At 46.2% G+C, this 23401-nt stretch overlaps 1 protein-coding gene across 32 annotated transcripts in view; it reads right to left on the bottom strand.

The window, feature by feature from the left end:
* Positions 1-22652, bottom strand: part of CELF6 (CUGBP Elav-like family member 6) — a 33874-nt gene extending 11222 nt beyond the window's left edge. For 11 of the 32 annotated variants that reach the window (XM_023510037.1, XM_023510026.1, XM_023510036.1 and 8 more), the window contains exons 1-3: positions 22090-22234; positions 18394-18476; positions 9767-9815 (exon numbers count right to left, since the gene is read on the bottom strand). In XM_023510037.1, coding sequence (XP_023365805.1) covers positions 9767-9815; positions 18394-18476; positions 22090-22234 — 277 coding nt within the window. Of the gene's footprint in view, positions 1-2197; positions 2217-9755; positions 9816-10948; positions 11124-18393; positions 18477-22089 lie in introns of those variants that run through there. The other 21 variants (XM_023510034.1, XM_012801843.1, XM_023510030.1 and 18 more) reach the window with 6 other exon arrangements.
* Positions 22653-23401: the final 749 nt, after the last annotated feature.

A 23401-nucleotide genomic window follows, 5' to 3' on the forward strand; every position in this document is an offset into this window, starting at 1 on the left:
AAAAAAAAAAAACCTAGCTGGGCATAGTGGTGCAGGCCTATGGTCTCAGCTGCTGGGAAGGCTGAGGCAAGATTGCTGAAGCCCAAGAGTTTGAGGTTGCTGTGAGCTATGATTAGGCCACAGCATTCTACCCAGGGTGACAGAGTGAGACTCTGTCTCAAAAAAAAAAGAAAAGTAAAAATAAATAAATTGGACTACATCAAAATTTAAAATTTTAATGAGAATTCATTGAAAGGTACAAAAAATTAAAAAACTTCTGTGTATCAAAGGATACAATCAATAGAGTGAAAAAAAACCCTATGGAATGGAAGAAAATATTTGCAAACAATATATCTGAAAAAGAGTTAATATCCAAAATATATAAAGAACTCCTGCAACTAAACAATAACCAAAAAACCCACCCTGATTTAATAACAAGCAAAGGAATTGTATAGGTATTTCCCTAAAGATATACAAATGGGTAACAAGTATATGGGTGGCTCCTGTGTCTCAGTGAGTAGGGCACCAGCCCCATATACCAAGGATGCGGGTTCGAACCCGGCCCCAACTAAACTGCAACAAAAAATAGCCAGGCATTGTGGCGGGCACCTATAGTCCCAGCTACTCGGGATGCTGAGGCAAGACAATCGCCTAAGCCCAAGAGCTGGATGTTGCTGTGAGCTGTGACACCACCACACTCTACCAAGGGCGACAAAGTGACTCTATCTTTAAAAAAAAAAAAAAGAAGTTGGAACCATTGTGCCCTGTTGCTGGGAATGTAAAATGGTATAGCACCTATGGAAAACAGTATGGTTGATCCTCAAAAAATTAAAAATAGAATTACCGGGCAGAGCCTATGGCCTAGGAGTAGGGCGTCGGCTCCATATACCAGAGGTGGCAGGTTCATAACTTGGCCCTGGCCAAAAAAATAGAATTACCATATGACCTAGCAATACCTTTCCTGGGAATATATCCAAAAGCACTAAAAGCACATTTTAAAAAATCATTTATTATTTTATTTGTAATTGATGAGTAATAATTTTATATTTATGGGATACAATGTGATGTTTTGATATATTGTATACTTTGTGGAATGATTAAATCAAGCTAGTTAATGTATTCATCACCTCACCTACTTATTTTTTTTTTTTACTACTTATTTTTTTCTGGTAAGAATGATTTAACTCTACTAGCAATTTTGAAATGTGCAACGTATTGTTAACAGCTATGGTCACCAGGCTGTGCAATAGATCACTAAAACTTAACCTTCCTGTTTAACCGAAGCTTTGTATCCTTGGACTAACATCTCCCCTTTCTCCTGCCTTTCTCTTGTTGCCCCAACCTCTGATAAGGCTACTCTGCTTTTGTGAGTTCCAGTTTTTTTTTTCTTTTGAGACAAAGTCTCACTGTGTCACCCTCAGTAGAGTGCTCCTCAAACTCTTCGGCTTAAGCAATTCTCTTGCCTCAGCCTCCCAGTAGCTGGGACTACAGACATCCACCACAATGCCTGGCTATTTTTGTTGTTGTTGTTATTGTTGTTTAACAGGCCCTGACTGGGTTTGAACTCACCAGCCTGTGTACATATGGCTGGCACCCTAACCACTGGGCTACCGGTACTGAGCCTCCACTTTTTTTTTTTTTTTTTTTTTTTTTTTGAGGCAGTGTCTCACTCAGTCACTCTGGGTAGAGTGTCATGGCATTATAGCTCATAGCAACTTTAAACTCCTGGACTCTGTAATCCTCCTGCCTCAGTCTCCCAAGTAGCTGGGACTACAGACACCTGCCACAATGCCTGTCTAGTTTTTCTATTTTTAGTAGAGATGAGGTCTCACTCTTGCTCATGCTGGTCTCGAACTCCTGAGCTCCAATAATCCACCCTCCTTGGCCTCCCAGAGTTCTGGGATTATAGGCATGAGCCACTGTGTCTGACCGTGAGTTCTAGTTTTTACGATTCCACACATACGTGAGATCATACAGTATTTTTTTTTGTGTGTGGGAAAGCACAAAGAGGTATTTGTACAACCATCCATATTCATAGCAGTGTTAGTCACAACAACCAAAACATGGAAGCAACCAAAATGTTCATCAATGGATTAATAAATGGTAGTATACACATATAATGAATTTAGCCTTAAAAAGGAAAAAAATTCTGACATAACCATGGATGAACCTGGTTGATATTATGTTAAGTGAAATAATCGAATCTTGAAAAGACAACTACTGGGCGGCATCCATAGCTTAGTCGGCAGGGCACCAGTCACATATACCTAGAGTGGCAGGTTCGAACCCGGCCCAGGTCTACTAAGCAACAATGACAACTGCAACCAAAATATAGCCAGGCATTGTGGCTGGAGCCGGTAGTCCCAGCTGTTTGGGAGGGTGAGGCAAAAGAATCGCTTAGAAAAAAAAAGAATCGCTTAGGCCCAAGAGTTTGAGGTTGCTGTGAGTTGTGATGCCACTCTACCCAGGGTGACAGCTTGAGACTCTGTCTCAAAAACAAAAACAAAAAGATAACTACTGTATGATTTTACTTATGTGAAGTATTTATAATAGTTAAACTTCAAAACAGAAAGTAGAACAGTGATTGCCAGGAGCTGGAGAGAGGAAGAAATTGGGAGCTGTTTAACAGATATAGATTTCAGTTTGGGAAGATGTCAAAGTTCTCAGGATTGGTTCCACGACAGTGTAAACATACTCAACACTAATAACCGTATGCTTAAAAATGGTTAAGATGGGCCAGGCACTGTGGCTTACGCCTATAATCCTAGCACTCTGAGAGGCCCAGGTGGGTGGATTGCTTGAGCTCAGGAGTTCGAGATCAGCCTGAGCAAGAGCGAGATCCCATCTCTATTAAAAATAGAAAAAAAAGCCAGATGTTGTGGCAGGTGCCTGTAGTCCTAATTACTCAGGAGGCTGAAGCAAGAGGATCCTCTGAGCTGAAGAGTTTGAGGTTGATGTGAGCTATGACGCCTGTGGCAACAAGGGGCAACAAAGTGAGACACTATCTAAAAAAAAGAGAGAGAGAGAGATGCTTCAAAGTATATTTTAAAATCCTCAGAGAATGTTTTAAATTTGAAGGGTAAAAAAACTGAAGTGGAAAGACTGCATGAATTGATTATTTAACATATTTCTGTACCTTAGGCATCTCAGATACATAAATATTTGCTGAGTAAAAAATACAGCCAAGTTTCGAAGTGGAATAAATGCCATCATCATTGTGATTTGTAAGCTTATTGATTCTGTTATTAAATTTGAAAGAAAAGAAACGATAAACAGTTCAATTATTTTGAAGATTTTGTTTTACAAGGGTGTCCAACATTTTTTCTTCTCTGCTGCACATTGGAAGAAGAGTTGTCTTGGGGCACATACTAAACACAGAAACGTTAATGAAAGCTGGTGAGCAAAAAAGAGATCTGTGCTGTCCAACACCAGATAAGCAACACAGTCCTTCCACAATCTGCATGCAGCCAGTGGGCCACAGCTTGGACACCCCTCACAGTGACTTAAAATGATTTTCCTATAGGATTGCTGCTTATAGTTATAATTAGTGTTTCCAAAATAGAGATAACATAAATTAGGAAAAATCAACCGCATTCCCCATGCTGATAACAAGTAAAACAGACCTATTTATTTATCATTGTCTAAGCGATTTGGGGATCCCTACCTCTGACCTCAAGCAATTTGTGGTTAACGTTTTAAAATACATGAACCTTGGCTGCTGCGGCTTATGCTGGTGATCCTAGCTCTTTGGGTGGCCAAGGCAGGAGGATTGTTTGAACTCAAGAGTTTAAGACCAGCCTTAGCAAGAAAAAAAAATAATAATAATAAATTTTTAAAATAAAATAAAATAGGAAAGAAAAGAAAAGGAAAGGAAAATTAGCTGGGCATGGCGATGCACACCTGTAGTCCCCTCCCTACTTGGGAGGCTAAGGTAGTAGGAGTGCCTGAGCCCGGGAGTTTGAGGTTTTGAGGTTGCAGTGAGCGATATGATGCCATTGCACCCTACCAGGGTGATAGAGGGAGACTCCATCTAAAAAAACAAACGAACAAAAGACAAGGCTGGTCGGGGTGGCTCATGTCTAATCCTAGCACTCTGGGAGACTGAGGCAGGAGGATCACTTGAGCTCAGGAGTTCCAGAACAGCTTGAGAAAGAGCAAGACCCAGTCTCTACTAAAAATAGAAAAACTAGCCAGGAGTTGTGGTGAGTGCCTGTAATCCTAGCTACTCAGGAGGCTGAGATAAGAGGATCACTTGAACCCAAGAGTTTGAGGTTGCTGTGAGCTATGATGCCATTGCACTCTATCCAGGGATACAAAGTGATACTGTCTCAAAAAAAAAAAAAAAAAAGAGACAGAAAGAAAGAAAGAAAACAAAAACCTAGAATTTTTATTCAGACAAACATTTTATTTTTAAAATTTTATTGATTGATTGATTGATTGATTTAGACAGAGTCTCACTTTGTCGCACTTGGTAGAATGCCATGGCGTTACAGCTCACAGAAACCTCAAACTCTTGGGCGCAAGCAATCCTTCTTGCCTGAGCCTCCCAAATTGCTGGGATTACAAGTGCCCACCACATGCCTGGCTATTTTTAGAGACAGGGCTCTCACTGTGGTTGCGGTAGTCTTGAACTCCTGACCTCAAGCAATCTACCGCCTCGCCTTGGCCTCCCAGAGTGCTGGGATTACAGGTGTGAGCCACCATGCCCAGCCTAAGACAAACATTTTTATGTTCACATTATTCTACTGCAGCCAAATGAAATGCTGTGGAAAAAGTTTTTGATGCTGGGTGTGTTTAATGTAAAAATGGGTGCCTTTTCTATGCTGGGAAACAATTTCATTTCGGAACATTAGGTGCATTTTCCTTTAATAGTATACTGCTGAATGTTTAACTGCCATAGGATATAAAATATAGGCATGGGGATTGGAGTATAGTAACAGTGTGAAACTCAGCTGCAGAATTTATGGAAACTGGCTGAGATACTTTAAAGGGCTACTATAATATAGTCCACTAAGGTCCCTATGCACATCTGGCACTTTGAGAAAAATGCCATCAAAGTTGTGGGGGATGGCCATGGAAGGAGAGGATGCCAGCACTTTCCATCTGGCAGATCCTGTTGTATTTCTACTTTTGTATCATAGGCACTGAATTGACAAGTTACAATAACTTCTAAAAGTAATACAACATATAGTATGCATGTTGGTTATTTCAACTATAAACCTCATGTTTACTGATTAAAAGTAAGAATATTACTGCTCTAGGCTCGGCACGTATAGCTCAAATGGCCAAGGTACCAGCCACATACACCAGAGCTGGCAGGTTCGAATCCAGCCCAGGCCTGCCAAACAGCAATGATAACTACAACCAAAAAAAAAAAAAATAGCTGGGCGTTGTGGCAGGCACCTGGAGTCCCAGCTACTTGGGAGGCTGAGGCAAGAGAAGTGCTTAAGCCTAGAAGTTGGATATTGCTGTGAGCTGTGATGCCACAGCACTCTACCCAGGGTGACAGCTTGAGGCTCTGTCTCAAAAAAAAAAAAAAAAAAAGAATATTACTTCTCTGTTGCATTAGCATAAAAATTCAAATGACAGAATATTAAGTAGCTGTTTTTGCTAAGAAGCTCATGTGTGTACAATGGAATCCTCCTTTATGGCAGATGGGGAAAAAATGGCAGTCTTTGGGTCAAAGAAGCAATTCTAATTAGGCTCTCACAGTGCTGGTCCACTTTAAACAATTGAATTAGTTGCCAACATTTAATATAATTAAAATGTAAATTTTTTACAAATCATGATAGTCTGGGCTCCTGTAGGAGTTGATGATTCCTACTTTACAAGAAGAAAAATTATATAATAATCTCTTCTAGAAGAAAATGACAGAATTTTGGAAGATCACGTTGGCCTTGATATCCCTTAGATTATGTTTCCATTGATACCAATATTCTTATTAGATGAAGAAATTATTATTAATTGTAAACTAAAGGATTTATTTATTTATTTATTTGCAGTTTTTGGCCGGGGCTGGGCTTGAACCCGCCACCTCCGACATATGGGGCCTGGCACCTTACTCTTTTGAGACACAGGCACCGCCCAAAATAAAGGATTTAAATTTAAGAACAGTAAATAAAATATACATCTTCACTGGCTTGAATATATCAGGTCAGGTGTGACCATTAACTCTGAAGATTTATAGAACATCTGAGATCACAGAGATAAGATTTAAATGGGACAAGATGTCCTATATTAGTGTCAAATATTAAATTTCAAAAGCAAAATCCAATACCATTTTTAAAAGTTGATTTTTATCTGGTGTGGTGACTATAGTTCATGCTTATAGTCCCAGCTGCTGGGAAGGTTTGAGGTCCGAGGCAACATAGTGAGGCACCATCTCTAAAAAAAAATGATGTTATGGGCGGTGCCTGTGGCTCAGTGGGTAGGGCACCAGCCCCATATACGGAAGGTGCCGGGTTCAAACCTGGTGCCAGCCAAACTGCAACAAAAAAATAGCCGGGCATTGTGGCAGGCACCTGTAGTCCCAGTAACTCGGGAGGCTGAGGCAAGAGAATCACCTAAGCCCAGGAGTTAGTGGTTGCTGTGAGCTGTGACACCTCAGCACTCTACCAAGGGCAATAAAGTGAGACTTTGTCTCTAAAAAAAAAAAAAAAGAAAATGGTGTCATGGGCCTGTAGTGTCCCAGCTACTTTGGAGGATCACTTGAGCCTAGGCATTTGGGGCTTCAGAGGGCTATGACTATACCACTGCATCCCAACCTGGGCAACAGACCAAAACTCTGTCTCTTAAAAAGATAATTAAAACAAAAATAAAAGTTGAGTTTCTAAAGCATTAGGTTATATTAAAATTCAGCAGAGGGTTGAACTCACTTTAGAAGACATATATGATAGCATTGTAAAAAAGGGCACGTTTTGATTAGTAACGATTATCTAACACAGATCAGTTAGTAGTAAAATACTTATTAGTTATAAAGACCCAATTGTTGTGCAAGACTGGATATATATGAGATATATATATGCCAGAGGAATTGAGAGATTTGGTTGTCCAAATCTGCAAGAAGGATTATTTATGGACACATTTGGAGTGTATGCACCTTGAAAGCCATCACTTTTCAAAAAATATCTGTTTAACACATAACTGCTAAAATTATGAGTTCTGCTGCCAGGAAGACCTCTTTTCAGACAGATTTGTTTTTTGTGCTGTCTTGAACAGGTGTATAGGTGGGATACCATATGTCCAGAATTTGTCAATGATGTGACATCTGCAAAACTTGTACAAAAAGGGGGGAGAAAAATATAAAACTCAAGCTGATGCCATTGTTTGGAGCCCAGAAGGTCATGACACATGGACCAGGCCAAGCAAAAGCATTATTGGCAAGGGAGCCTCCTTTGTGCAGCTGCCTAAACACTGACAAGAGGTGCTGAACTCCATACAGCAGAAATACCCCAGCATCATGGACTTAGGTCCAGTATAAGACTCCAAGTTGCACGATACTCTTCTGAGCCCTGGGACCTTTGCACACGCTATTCCTTCTGCCTAAGACACTTGGTCCATCTCTTCTTCCTCTGACTACTTTCTGCTCATCCTTGACAGTACTGCCTCTAAAAGCCCACGTTGACCTGCCAGACTAGGTTAGGTGCCCTTTGTTTGTTTGTGTCCTCACAATTCCTCCTAGGCTTTCCCTTGAAAAGCAGTGCTCACACAGAATCATAATTACTTATTCATATCCCCACACAGCCTCAGAGCTGCATGAGGCCAGGTGTCCAGTCTGCTCTGCTCACATCTGTATCCCTAAAATGGAATAAGTAATTCAGAAGATGTTGGTTGGATGGTTGAACAAACTACAGCCCAACTCATCTGCTTCTCAGTTCACTCATTAGTTGGCTTCTCAGCTGTGAGACTGCCTTATGTTTGTGGACAGGACTTAAAAGATGGCCAACAATGACCTTGATGCCTAATAGTGTTTCCCAAAAAACAAAAACTCTTTTTTTTTTTTTTTTTTTTGCAGTATTTGGTCAGGGCTGGGTTTGACCCCACCACCTCCAGCATCTGGGACTGGCACCCTAGTCCTTTGAGCCACAGGCACCTCCCAAAGCAAAAATTCTTGGGGCACATGAACCAGAGTTTTTGTATATACCCTGGAGCATCTCAAAACCCTGTCTGGAAAGAATGAAATGGGAAAGGAGGATGTCTGTATATGGAAAGGAGGAGAAAACTTAGAAATATCTCTACAAGACAAAGTGTTTGTGGAGGGGGGGAGGGTGATAACATCTTGACCAGAGATCAAGAATCAGAGACTAGAAGTCAGAGAATCTAAGAGGATAGCCGGGAGCCGTGGCTCACGCCTATAATCCTAGCACTCTGGGAGGTTGAGGTGGGTAAATTACTTGAGCTCACAAGTTCAAGACCACCCTGAGCCAGAGCAAGACCCTGTCTCTACCAAAAATAGAAAAAACTGAGGCAAGAGGATTGCTTGAGCCTAAGAGTTGGAGGTTGCTATGAGCTGTGACTATACCATGGCACTCTACCCAGGGTGAAAAAAGAGGATGAAAGAAGTATTTCTTGGAGGAAGTAACTGTACAATGGAACCATGAAGCCACCTGATCACTGGTGGGTATGGACATTCATCAGGAAGACTGAGAGGGTGAGCAGAATTAGTAGCAGTCAATAGAAGTTTACATCAATTGAATTCCATTCTTTCCCTGATCACAGGCAACTTCTTTCACCTTATAAAGTCATGGCTGATCTTGGGTAGGATGAGAAGGGAGTCCTACCCATAGGAGAAAGTAAGCAGACAAGAAGGATTAAAGGCAGATACCATGGAATGATGTAAGACCCAAGGGTGAAAGAAACACCAAGAACTGACACCAGAAGCCAGTACTGGCTTTCCAGCATGGAAGCTGGCCAGATCCCAGCTGGTTGGCAGGAAACACAGCCTGTCCACCCTTCCTGTTGTGAAGGAACACAGGTCTTTCTCTACCCGGAAAGAGTACAGCTAAAAAACTTTCAAAGACTTTCTAGGGTCCTCAGCATAGAGGACTTATAAAGTCCATTGTAGCAGCCTCATCTTTAACTGGGCAATTACAGTGAAAGAATGAATGGACTGTTTTCTCTGAAATCAGAAGAATCTGGAAAAGAAGAATAAACTCAGGCTCGGCTCCCGTGGCACAGTGGTTCCAAGCGAGGCTACACATACATATACCGAGGCTAGCTGGTTTGAATCCGGCCCTGGTCAACTAAACAACAATGACAGCTGCAAAAAGAAATAGCCAGGTGTTGTGGTGGGCACCTGTAGTCCCAGCTACTTGGGAGGCCGAGGTAAGAGAATTGCTTAAGCCCAAGAGTTTGAGATTGCCATGAGTTGTGATTTCATGGCACTCTACCAAGGGCAACTAGTGAGACTCTGCCTCAAAATACATAAATAAACTCAGCCTGATTCTTTACCAAAAAATAAATAAATAAATAAATAAAAATTCCTGAAGTCACACCTGGCAAAATGGGAACAACCTCTCTCCAGGGATGAGGTGGCAAGAACTCTACTTGTAGCAGCTGTTTCAGCCCTTCTTGCCTCTTCTGGATCTGGGCCCCCCAGAACCCCAGCTCTCCTTGGTCTGAGTTGGGACGGCTGATTTATTATAGGGGCTGAGCAACTCTGGGCCCCACCTGTCCCACTGGCCCAAGGAATCTCTAGTAATAAGCCCTGGGTAGGCCTGACTCCAGGAGTAGAGTCATAATCCCCTACAGGGGTGACACCCTGAGGTTCATCAGACAGGGAAGTTACCTCCTCGACCCTCACTGGCAGCCGGCTTCACTTGGATCGGACGATTCATCTGAAAGACATCGGACCAACATACCCATTCAGCGTGACTGCCTGGTCCTGCAGCCCTGGCTTCTCCACCCCTGGACTCCTCAGGATCTGAGCCCTAGCCCCTTTGAACTCTGTACTCCACCACTCCCACAATGAGATTGTAGATTTTCTCCAAGATTCCTTCCTTATATCCAGGGATTTAGAAGGTGTTGAACCTGGAAGAGATGGGTGGCAGGAACTCAGGGACAGCACAGGGTGGAATGTGGCAGCTAAAGAGATTCTTCTACCGTGGGCTCTGGGCAGGGGCTCTATGAAGCCTGTCCCTCTGGATCTGGACTCACTTAAAGGCTTTGAGTGAGAAGAATTGTGTGGGAGGGTGGAATTGATAATTCAGATTTATGTTTTATGTCTAAAACTGAGCATATAATGCTATGTGTCATGTAGATTAAATAATCTGGGAATCAGACATAGTGCTATCTACCCCCAATGCTGTCACTTCATGGTTGTATGACTTGAAGTAAGCCGCCCTCTCTCAGATTGAATTTTTCAAATGGGGGAAACATTCCCCAGGCTTCTGTGTCCCCATAGTCTCTACACTCCACTCTTAGGTCTGCTCCCTGGGCTCCTCTTCGTCAGAGGATGCTGGAGTTTTCCAGGGGTGCTCTGCTCGGCCTTGTTTGTCTTGCTGTTCCCCTTCTTCCCAGATAGTCTCATCCACACCCACAGCCTCTGCTGCTATCCACACAGGATGACTCAGAATGCCATGTCTCCAGCCCACATTCTCTTCTGAGCTTCAGATCCACGTTCCCAGCTGCTTGCTGGACATCCCACTAGAAAGGCCCTGAGCACCTTCACTCAGCACACCCCAGCCAGACCTCATCTTTTTGCCCACATCTGATCCTCCCAGTCACCAAGCGGTAAACCTAAAAAGCAGCCTGACTTCTCCTTCCATTCCTTCCCCCCTCCAACCACTTTCACCTTTTAATTCCAGGGATCCCTGATCAGGGGTGGATAAGAATCACCCAGGAACCATATTAGATTCTTACATTGGGGACGGTATAGTTTGAAAAAGCTCCTAGGTGATTTCGATATATCCCCCCACATTCCCATCCCCCAACCACCCTGAGTGAGTTCATGATTGAACCCCCATCTCACCTTCCTCTCATGGGTGTTGTGGGGATCACATGAGGTAATGGGGACGCAAAAGGTCTTTGTAAACTGCCAAGAGCTGGGTGCGTGGGATGTGAGGAATTATTGGTGGGGGGCAGACAGCTGAGTGCCGGGAGGAAAGAACAGCGGCCTTCCTGTTCGTGGAGGAAGGGGTACTGATGCCCATCTGGCCTGAGAAGGTGATGATCTGACCCCCTCCCCTCAGGAAATGCACTGCTTCTGCACCAATCAGGGGCCACTCCATCCCTTACCAATATGCTCGTTGCCGAGACAACAGGCAGCTTCCTGTTACCATAGCCACAAGTGCTACCCAGTAACCATGGTAACGCCCTGGCAGTCACAGTTGAGCAATTTCCTTTGAATCAAATTTGGGGGTAGAAGGGGTGGGCAGTTCTTATTTAAAAAAAAAAAAACGGGGCAGGGGGGAAGGAAAACAGGTCAAGTCTAAACCAGCTCAATCCCCCTCCCACCCCGGGCTCTGACACACCCACCCGCTGGTGGTGGAGCACCTGCAGTGTACCAGGCTGTGGGTGGGGGCCGAGACACCGACAGGACTCAGGTTGCAGTCTAGAGGGGATGACAGATCAATCCAAGCAGATCAGGGCGAGCTGGACAGGTCTGGACTGGCCTGGGCCAGGGACCAGGAGGACAGGACCCGTCCCTGGGAATGGCCACCTGTGATTGTGGAGGAGAGACCAAGACACAGAGCCATGGAGAGCAGAGACATGGGGAGAGATGAAACACAGGAAGACAGAAATGATGAGAAAAAAAGAGACAGACCTCAAAAAGAACAAGGAAAGAGAATTACTGGTGGAGGTGGGAAGGAAATGTGGGGATGTGGGTCAGAAAGCAGGTGCAGGAGAGGCAGGGAGGAGCCTGGTGGGGACGAAGAGGACTGGAAGCCTGGGGTAGAGGGCAGTGAGAATGAGCAAGACCATCATTATTTTATTAGTTCTTAAATAGATCCTGAGAATCTCTCTGGAGCCTAGAGTGACGAGCACATGTGACACCAGCAGTTTCCATGGCAGCTGCCTCCCTAGCTGGGTTTCCTGGGAGATGGTGCTCATTGGTGCTCTGGGGGACGCCCCTCTCCCTCCTCCCACCCACTTCACCACCCTTGGATGTAGAGTGGGCACTGGGTGGTGTGTACACCTCTCCCACGGATGCAGCCTAGGTCTTCTACTGCTCAGGCATGCTGCCAGCATTTCCTGACCTCTGCAGCAAGCACCAGACTGGGCACTTCAGGGGGAACAGTGATGACCTAGATGGGGACCCTCTCCCTATAGGCTCACAGAGGGGAAGATAACGCCACCACTTTCCAAGAGCCCACTATGTGCCTGGGGAACTTTGTATACATTATCTCTAGATCCTTTCACCTGCTCTGTAAGGTAATACCGTTGTCCCATATTAGAGATGAGAAAGCTGAGACTGAGGGAAGTTAAATAAATCACTTGTCTAAGACCACATGATGGGCAAGTGGTTGAGCTGGGATTTGCCCCAGGTCTGTCTCACACTAAAGTCCATGATTTTTGCATTGTGTTTCTCAATTCCATTCTTAAGATATGAACAGAAATAATGTGGCAGAGAGGGAGCAGGGCCTTGAGGAAGTGTAAGGTAAAGAGCTGTGAGAGAGGCCAACTCCAGCTGGGAAAGGGTGACTTAGGGAAAGTGTCATGAAGGAAGCAATGTTTGACCTGAGCCTTGCAGGACTGGGGTTATTGACCATATGGAGATAATGGAAGAGATAGGGCTGGTGGCTGAGCGCTTCAGATGGCTGGGGAAAGGACTGGGAGCTGCAGTTCGGAAGGAGGAAGGGCTCTGGTGAGTACCTGGCATGGGTAGCCAGAATAGAACAAATTGGTTCCAAGTCAGATAGATGTAGGTTTAAATCCTGATTCCATCACTGGAAAGTTCCCTAAGGTCTCTGAGCTTGAGCAACCACATTAGTAAAAGAGGGAATCATGATTCTACCTTTCAAGGTTGTGGCAAAAATGACATTGGCTAGGTCTTAGTAGCTGTACCAGATAGAATGTTTGGGGTATTTTTTAATGGAAGGATATGAAACTGAAAGGTAGGCACGGCCAGATCAGGACAGGCTGCAAAAACCATGTCAAAGAATTTTGACTTTGTGGTATTTCAAAAGCCAAGAGGATCCAGGGAAGGATTTTAATTAGGAGAACAGTCTGTCAGTTATGTTCAATGAAGGTTACTATAGGGTGCCTGTCTCACTAGGGAGAGAAAGGACTGGAAAGAGAGTAATTAGAGGCAGGAAGATCAGTGACCAGTGACACAGGCAAGAGGTGAGCATGATCTGGATAGAAGGAAATGAACAGACTCAAGATGTCTTTAGGAAGAATTAACTGAACTATAGTTCTTATTTATTTATTCTTTTAGAGATTCTTTTTTTAGGGTCTCTGTCACCCAGGCTGGAGTGCAGTGGCACAATCACAGCTCACTGTAACCTCAAATTCCTGGGCTCAAGTGATCCTCCTGCCTCAGCCTCCTGAGTAGCTGAGACTACAAGTGCCCACCACCACCCCTGGATAATTTGTTTTGTATAGTTCGATTGGATGTGGGGAACCCATGGAGAGGATAGCATGTTGGCTGACACTTGGGTCCATGGTTTAGGAATAGGGGAAGTTGGGGGTTTGGGAGTTTGGAGGTACAGAGACGTCCCTGAGGGCAGGAATCCAGGAGAATGAAGACAGAGTTGGGGAGAGTAGTGTTCCCCAGGGCTCTGAGCCTTGGTTGTGGAGGGCACCTGGGACTTAGGTATGCTATGTGTGGCTGGAGGAGAAAGCCTACATAAGCTTAGTCACTCTGCCCTGCCTCATCCCTGCCACAGACAGAAGATAAACATGAGAATGGGGTGAGCAAATCAAGATTCTCCTCTGAGGAAAAGAGAACTCTGCCTCCTGGGCCAAGAACCCATCATGTGACTTTAGGTGAGCCCTGGCTGAGGACCTGTTTCCTTGGGTTTCTCAGGTAGAGTCCAGGCGCATTTCTTCAGGGCCTGGCTCTGGAGGGAAATCAAGGCAGAGAATATAAAAAAGAACAACCTGTTCTGGGCAATGGATCTGGGCAGGTCAGAGGTAGCTCAGACATTCACAAGGTTTTGGTCCTTCTAACCGGGAGGGCAGAAGAGAAAGCAAGCCCTACCTCAGCTTCCTGCTCGACTTGTCTGAAAGTCCTGCCTTTGGGCTCAACATTGCCCTCTTCAACCTCTTCCATCCTGATGCCAACTATTCCCTCCACTCAGCGCTCACATCCTTAGCACTGTCCTCTCCATGAGAAGAGAGTTTACCAGAACCTCTGGTAAACTGGTGGGACTAGGGGAGGTATCATGAGGTACAAGGAAGAGTGGGACAGAAGAAAAGCAAACCTGACCATTTGTAGCACTCCCTTCTCTAATGCAATCTAGTATCAAGTCCCATTAGTTCAAGAACCTACATGGCTATCCTAAATAGCTGCTGCTTCTCCCACTCCTGCCCTATCCCTGGCTCTAGGCCAGATCATCATTCACTGCACTCAAACCACAGTAACCCACAGGGTCATCTTGCCTCCAGTACTCTCCAACCCAGCCTTCACACTGCAGCCAGGATGGTCTTTTAAAACCAGTCTCTCATTGTTGCTTGTCTAAAATCCCCCCATATTCTCCCATTGTAGGCCTCCTGATAAAGCCCCAAATCCCACATGCCGAAGTGTGAGTCTTTCTTGCCTTCCCTGCTGCCCAACATGCACAATATTCTCCACTCACATGGAGCCTCAGCTGTCTGCTGGAACCTTCCCTGCCAGTTTCCACATTATCCCTCGAATTCCAGAAATGGCCTTTGTCTTCCAGGCCTCAAATATGATGAGATGTGATCATGATTCAGTTCAGCTAGCATCTCCTCTCTCCCCACTCCTGCTGCCTCTTTTACATGCTCAGATGTAAACCCCAGTGAGGCTCCTTCCTGAGCTGGAAGCTTCTTGAGGGCAAAGACTGAGACTCATCCACTGAGTGGTTGCTAGCACACACAGTGCCTTTGCATGAATTACAAAATGGCACTTCCCCAACACTGGGGAAATGTGTGTCCTTTCCTCTGGACTGATCCACCACCCAAATGTGCTTGGCTTGGTCAATAGACCATGACCAGATTTTCACCCCTATTTGCCCTCTCTATCCAAGCTGTTTTGTGCAGGGCAAAAGCAAATACGCTCCCCTTACTGCCTGCTTCATAGTGTTTGAATGGATAGCTTCTCAAAGAAAGGGAGGTCATGAACAGAGAGACAGACAAAGAAGGGGACACCCTCTGAAATGGGACTGAAGTTGGGCCTCACCCTCTTCAGGTAGATTCTGGAGCCTAAAATGAGGCTAAAAGAAATAGCTCCAGCTTCGTGGGGAAGAGGCTGCAGGAGATGGGAGCCAGGTGGGACAGAGCCCTAGGTTTGAAGGAAGCCCAAGGAAGATGCCAAGCTTTGATAGGTGATGGAAATTGACAGGAGCAAGTGGAGAGGGGCCAAGAGGTGGTCTCAGCCCATCAGAACCCTGGGAGTCCAGGCTTTCTCTTTGATGGTTGACCCAGCCTTTCCTGGTCCCATGGTGGCAGTCTTGACTATAACAGGAGCTCAGACTGAAATCTTGTCCCTGCTTCTCCAACAGGTGGCAGCTATGCCCAGGACTCTCTCTGCAGAGAGTTAGACACCCTCCTCCTTCCCTGCTGCTGGGCCTAAGGCCAGATGACTAAAGTTGCTACTGCCCCTGGCAGGCCCAGAGCAAAGACTGATGGCACGGACACTGCTAGGGCTGGCCAATGCAGCCATTGATTTTCATTTATGGGAATAATTAAATATTAATTTTCACTTTGTTAAGCTGGGGAGGGTGAATAAAGCCAATCCTGGTGGTGGCAGAGGAAGCTAGGCCACATTGGAGTCTGAAGATGGAAAGATGGGAGTGGGAAGATGTTCTCAGTCATCATTCTTTCCAGACCTGAGACCTCTCCCTGTCACAAAGTTGTCAGGTACCAGTGCAGTTGTTAAGTGAATGAGCTCTGGAGTCAGACTGAATGGGCTCAAAGTCCAGGTCTTCCCATTAGCAGCTATGAGACCTTGGGCAAGTCATTTGATTTTCATGTTTCATCTGTAAACTAGTAATGCCAATAACTACAATGATACCTTCCTCACAGAGGATTAAGTGACTTAGTACACGTCAAATGCTAGGAATACGGGTACTGATAAATGTTAGTTAATACTATTTTGCTTTTCTAGCCCAGAAACTCTCCCAGTACTCTAGGGCTTCATAGCTCTTATCTCAGGGGCCTTCAGCTTCCCAGAGCTTCCCAGGTATCCCTCATCTAGTGAAGTCTGTGGTTTATGGAGGAGAGGACTTTTTTTCTCCCAAAGTTCATCTAAAATTTTTTTTTAGTGCCTCCTATTTGCTTTCAGTAAAAAGCCCAACCTCCTCAGGCTGGAGTTCAAAGTTTCCTATTCAACTAGCGCTCTCCAGAGATCTCCCCAGTGTGCCTCGCGCTCACATGGGCCTCCCACACAGTCCCAGCCCCGTTTCACATCCACCTGCTCCTTCTGTCTCTGCACCTTTCCCATGCTGTTTCCCACATGGAACGTTACAGCTGTCTCATTGACTCTCAGTTTTAGCAGCAGAAGTCATTTGCTCCTGTGGTTAGATGAATGATGACTTCTACTACTACTCCTACTGATGCTGCCGTTACTTGTTACTACTACCACTAGCTGGTAGCACATTGAGTGCTTATATCTGCCAAGAAGAGTGCCAAGGACTTTACATGACTTAGCTCATTTAATTATTAAAAAACCCTGAGTTCAACGTCACAGATGAGGTAAAGACTTGTCCAAGGTTGCAGAGCTAATGGGTGGTGGGGCCTGGATCCACATCTAGGTCTGTCTGACCCCAGAGCCTGCATTCACAGTAATGGTGGTAAGTTAGTGTTACTTTGCACTGAGTTCCCAAGAGCGAGGTTTAAATTGTTTCAGTTACTAAGATTGGTTCTAAAATTTGGCACCCCATCAACAGCTTGATCCCCTCTTGGCAAAGCTAATTCCATTGTTGGGCAGCTCCAATTCAGAGAAGTGATTTCTTTACACTGACCTGATATCCCTGTCTATTCTTTATTATTCACTGATCCTGATCCTGCCTTTTGGGGCCACTCAGAGAAAAATCAAATCCCTCTTCAGAATCTGAAGGCAGTTACCTGCACCCCAACAGTAATACTTATAGGGATCATACTCTGTCCCAGGTACTTGCTAAGCCTCAATTAATCCTCACTATAGCCCAGTGAGCTAGGTGTTAGTATAACCTACTTCTTATAGATCAAGAAAATTAAAGCTCAAGAGTCTGATTAATGTATCCAGAGACATAGAAATGAAACTGATAAATAGCCGAGCTGGGATTCACATCCAGTACTGTGAGACTCAACAACCAGTATTCTCAATTATTATGTTATTATTAAGGAGCAGCTTCAGGTGTCATTGGTCACTGGATAGGGAGTTTAGTGGGACTCCCTATTAAAGTCCCACTAAAACCTCTCTTCTCAAGTTAATACCCCTAATTCCATCACACTATAATTCCATGATTTATTTTGTATCTTTTCTAACCTGGTCTCTTTTTGGCAGGCAAATGATTCTTTTAAATCTGCAGCATAGGACTGGACATAGTCCTGAATTTGACTTGCCTGTTATATTTGAATTGTGCTCTGTTCTAGACATAACACTCCATGGACAAGAGAAAACCTAGCAGGACTCACTCTTGGTAAACCCATGCTAGTTCCTGACAATCACTATTTCTTTCTACTGCTTGGTCAGTGGGTCCCACTTTTCCTTTTGTTCAGTGATTATCCACCTGCCAAGACCAGCCCAGGGACCACTGGTGCCTATAAATCTTGCTGCCCATAGACACAGGTGTCCCCTACTTTTAGCCAACTGTTTGCAGTGTGGAAGGAAGACAATCTTGGTGACTTAAGGCACCTCCCAAAAAAACTATTTTAGGAAGAGAACCAGAGGGAAGTGCCATCAAGGACCCTAGGATTGGAGAAAATGGGGTGCTAGCCTAATAGAGCCTTTACTCCATATAGGAGTGTGCATACATAATCACAACAGTGACCAAGGACACCTGAAGCCATGATTTAGCCAAGGTGAACACATTTTAGCTTAGCCTACAATACTCGTAAAAGATGCCTCTGCTAAAAGATGAGGTGGAACATCTGGACCAAGGGTCTTGAGCCCATTTTTTTGAGCCAGAAGATTAAGTGTAACTAAGAACTTACAGCTTTGGGGGGCACAGCTGAGCCTTCTCTTAGAAAAATGACTCTGCTTCTCATTCTTGGTCCCAACCCAGCCCCCACATGCTGCTTTGGCATGCATATAGGGCACTGTCCCCAGCCTGAGGTAATTCCCACCCCCAACCCTGGAGGACTTACCCCTGGCAGGGTCTTCTGCTCGTGCAGCGCACTCTGAGCCTTGAGAGCAGAGTCCCGGGCGCAGTAGGTGAGGAAGGCACAGCCTGAAGAGGAAGAGGCTGGCTCAGGGGGTTTCCTGAAACCCCCAAATACTCTTCTTTGAAAGACCCCATTAAGTTGCCAAACTTAAGGACACCCTTTCTTTCAAACAAGAACCCTACTTCTGAGAAGCCTTCTCTGCCTCCCACCTTCTCTGAAGGGAGGGGCTTTATGTACCTTAGGACCTACGTCACTGGCTCTGGCTCCTTCATTTGCTCCTGGCCTCCTGCCCAGGGAACATATGTACTCACAACCAGTCATATGCTCATACAATCCCGTATCTCCCTCCCTGCTCCAGTCATAAGTCTGGTTGGGCTTAAACCTCCCTAAGCAGCTTTACTTTCATCCTTAACCCAGACTCCCCCTTAAGTTTTGGATTCAGACCATGGAGTCTCCTAGGATCAGCTTTAATTCCTTCTCAACTCAGTTTCAGATGGGAGAGGGAATGAGAAAGAAAAGGGTTGGGGGACAACTCCAGGAGCCCCAACACATCCCTTCCTCTAAGTTTGAAGCTGGGGAATGGATTGATTTGAGGATTGAAAGATGGGACTGGTTTAAGGGCTTCCCATAGGTAGGAGTTTCCAGGGACCTCCTAATCCCAATTCAAGGAGATTGATCTATTTAACTCTTCCCAGCGCTTCAAGATAGGGCCTGTTAAAGGGTTATTGTACCCCAAATTTCGTTCTCTAAAAGGGCCAGCAGACATGGAGTGGCGAGGGGTCTTGGTTGAGGTAAAGGGTCAGGCTCCCGCTTTTTGTTCAGTCTTAGAACCTGTAGGCTGTAAGGAAGAAGCACTAAAGCAGGGATCTCACCAAGCACACATTCATTTAGAAAATATGTATTGAACACTCATTATGGTGGGGTATTATGATGGGCCTGGGAGTAGAATGGTAACAAGATGGGCACATTTCCTGCCCTCATGGGGATTAGATAACTCATCACAAGGGGCACATAAGTGAGTCCAAAGGGTGGAGGAATGTCTCAAAGAAAACATTGACTCCTTACGAACAAGAACACTGAGTCTTCAAGAACCAAGTTTTTAAAAAGGGTGGTGATTATTTCGGGCAGAGAGAATAGCATTATGTGAAGACTGAACCAAAACTTGGTGTATTGGAGAAGTGGACAGAAGGGCTACCATGGTTGGAAGCTGGTGAATTGGGGCAGAGTGGCTAGCGAGATATGTGGGGATTAAGGCCTCAGTTAGATTTCCAACTTTTTCCAAAAAGCAACTATGATAAGATCTGTGTTTTCAGAAAGAGCCTTCTGAGTAAAGGAGGGAGACAGACTGAAGGAGGAAAAAGTGGAGGTGGGAATCCACAAGGAACTTGGTGCAGTTTTCCACTTAGACCTTGGCAGGCTAGAACGGAAAATGGGAACATTTTTTCTGGTGTCTTCTATGCAGCTGTCTCCCTTAAGATGGGTGGATTACCTGCCATTTACTGAGTTAAAGGGATCTTAAAGAACTCCTGAGTCAAACTCTTATCATATTAACAGAGAAATTGAAGCCTAGAGAGTGTGTCAGTGGCAGGGGAAGGTTTGGAATTTTCTAACTCCCAGACTTATATTCAAAGCATTGTTGCTGCCTTCTTCAATACCCAGCCATCAAAAGGAAAATGAGTCATTCTAGCTTTTACATGTCACGGTTGTTGGGGAGAGAGTGGGGAAGATGTTGACTTGAGACCCTCTGCAATCATCTCGCAAGGCAACACTTCCCTTAGAGAGTTGCAGGTTGGTTTGGTAGTAAATCACCAAACATCTGATTCCCCTTACATCCCTGCGCTGTCTTTTGTCACCAAGTCATCATCTGACGTCAGAACTGGGCAGGGTTGCCTGTCTGAAAGGCTCAGGGGCTGAGTTTTTGCCTAAAGAAGCCTCCTATGGACTACTTGGGATAGAAGATTGAAAGAATGAAAGGAAGGAAAGACAGAGGGGCATGGTTTGAGGAACAGATGAATGAAAAAGCAGTAAGAATTAGAGCTAAATGGGGAGAGAAAGGATGAGGGAACAGTTCAAAGATTCTGATAGTGTTTGAGTGAGAAGAATGAGAATTAAACGTTTTCTGTACACTTCCTTTACTGTAATAGATGACCTACAATGATTAGCTTTGTACTTACTGAAATAAATGTCTAGAAAATAACTTGCTATTGATGAATGGACAGACAGGCAGCAGCTGAGCTGAACTGCATTGGATGACATCTGGATAGTGTGGTTGTCCTTTCATGCCCCCTTTTATGTAACCCTACTCCAAAGTGTAGAAGCTGTACCCCTACCCAGATTGCCCCAGCCCTTCTACAGGCATTTTCTTGAAGCCCCTACATTAGTGTGCCAAGGACCCCCAAAAGGCCTCTAAGTTGAAAAGAAGTGGCAGTCTGATTCCAGCTCTCAGCCCTTCAAATGTATTTTAGCTATTACCCAAGGCCCACCACTTCTCTCTTATGAAGATCACGAAGGATAGTGACCCTTCCCCACCAAAAACATGAAACCACAGCATGATGGTTGTGGTGAGGAGATAAAGGTGTTTCTCCTCAAATCATTTCTCCTCTTGCCCATGTATGACATGTGACTCTGGCTCTCTTACTCCAGCCTAGCTTGGATAGCCTTTCCTGCATGTAAACAAGCCTCCTCCCTCTCTCTACAGGAAGAAAGGGGTGTGGCTGGACAGGACTGTGGTGCCTCTGTCTCTCTAGCAAGGGCAGGGAGAAGATCCCCTTCTGCATCTTCAGCCTGACCCGCCCTGAGAGTGCTCTGGTCTGGGACCAACCTGTGAGGGAGGGAAAGCAGGAAACCATAAAGAGAATTGGGGAGGAGCAAAGAAGAGACACAGGAATAAGGGACTAGGGGGTAAAAGAAGTGTAGATTCAGCAGAGGGAAATCTAAGATGAAGGGGACAAAGGGTGGTGGGAGTTCCAGTTGAGGTCAGGGTTCTGGACTCAAAGTAGAAGAGGTGGAGAGTGCTAGGATTCTGGCAAAGGAGAGATTGGGGTTATTGTCAAACATGAGAGGGGGCATTTGGAACTGAGAGCTTCTTGAGAGCTGAATTGGATTTTGTGAGTTAGACAGGCCAGGCTTCTGAGGAAGGAGAGAGTTTGGGTCTGTGAGGTTTTAGGAAGGCAGTGTGAGAGTCAAAAGAAGGCTTTGGGGGTTGGCTGGATTTGGGCTCCAGAAGGAGGGGTGGGTGCAAGTTCAAGATATGGGTGTGGGTAGTTAGGCCTCAGATGGTAGCGGCACCAGATGGAGGATTCTGGAATACTTGGGTCCAGGGTTTGGGAGATTGAGAATATTAAAGATCTAGATGGTGGAGTAAGTTTCCAAATTCCAGGATTTGGGATGTCTGATGGGAGGGAGGGTGGAGAGGTCCAACTGAAAGCTACTGTTGAGATGTGAGAGGTGGAGGGTAAGCATTTGGAGGTTAGAGTGGAGAACATGTTAGGAGACCAGAGTGATGATCAGAAGGAGGGTGTCAGAGAGAAGATTCTGGGTTGAGGGCTCTGTGAGCTGGGGAGCAGGTTGAGTTGATATTGAACTGGTGTTGGACTGGCTTTAGGTAGAGCTAGGGTTGGGGCTGGGCCACACTCTAATCGGATTGGGGCTGGGCTAGGCTGGGCTGACCCCGCGCACCTTTGTGGAGGCCGGTGAGCCGGTCCTTCAGCACCGTCAGCTCGTAGATGCGGCCGAACTCCTCGAACAGCGGCTTGAGGTCCTGCTCGTCCAAGCCCCGCGGGATCTGCCCCACGAAGAGCTTGATGGCGTCGTGGTCCTTCATGGGCACGGCGGGACCCGGGTTCAGCCCGCTCATACCGACGCCGCTGTCCGCGGTGCTGAAACCCAGGCGCGGGCCGGGGCCGGCGGGCTGCGCTGACCCTCCAGGCGCCGCGGCCATATCACCGCCCGGTCCGCCCTCCCGCGGGTCCCACCGGTCCCGCCTGTCCCGCCGTCCCCTCCCTGGACCGGTGGTGAGGGCCAGGGGGAGGGGGCGGGGCCCGGGTGGCAAGGGCGGGGGGCTGCACAGGGGGCGGGGTCCGGGTGGAGGGGCGTAGAGGGGGTGGGGCGGGCTGAAAAGGGGCGGGGCCGGGCCGGGGCGGGCCCGGGCAGAGGTGGCGGGACGCTGGGGTCTGGCTCGAGGTCCGCGCTCCGCGCTCTCTGGGGTCCCGCCCGAGCTCTCCGGGAGCCAAGCCCCAAGCCCCAGCCCCCGTGCTTGATGACGTCAGGCAGCTGGCCGCCGACTCTACGCAAATGATTTGCATAATGAGGAAGCAGCGGCCAATCAGAGTGGGAGGTGACTGGGCTCGGCCGGGGGCGGGAGGGGCGGCTGGGCTCACGCGCTCCTGCTCGCCATGGCAACCGGACCCTCGAATGCCCTGTGTGTGTTGAATGTGTGCGGGCGTGGCCGTAGATCGCGCGTGTGCGCCTTGCGCCGCGTGAGGGGAAGTAGCTTCGTCATGCGCGATGGTGTCTGCAAGAGTCGGGGCTAATCCCCTCCTCACACCCAGGCACAAGCAGGCACACACACGTCCAATCGCCGGAGCATTTCCTGCGGGGGTGGATGGGGATTCCTCTTCTCCGGTCCCACCACCAAAACCCAGCCCAGCGGCCCCATCACACATCTCTCTCCCTTCCTTACGTTTTCAACCACTTTCTTACCCCTGAGCCTCAAACACATTCGTCTCCCTTGCATACTAAAAAAGCAAGCATGCAAGCAACTAGACACGAATAAAACAAACAAAAAAATAAAATAAAACCCTCTGAAAATAAAATAAAACAAACCCTCTGAACGCAGCTTAAACACCGATTTCTCCTCAGAAGAGAAGGGAACTTAGCAGTAAGTACTCAGCACTCCTTATGCACCAGGTGGCAGGTTCACACCAATCCCGTGAGCTCAGGAGTGTTATCTTCCTTTTTGGGGGGATTAAAGCTCCGGTTCTGAGGGTCA

The sequence above is a fragment of the Otolemur garnettii genome, unplaced genomic scaffold (genome assembly GCF_000181295.1).
Source record: "Otolemur garnettii isolate 467f Iridium unplaced genomic scaffold, OtoGar3 scaffold00011, whole genome shotgun sequence".
NCBI classification, from domain to species: domain Eukaryota; kingdom Metazoa; phylum Chordata; class Mammalia; order Primates; family Galagidae; genus Otolemur; species Otolemur garnettii.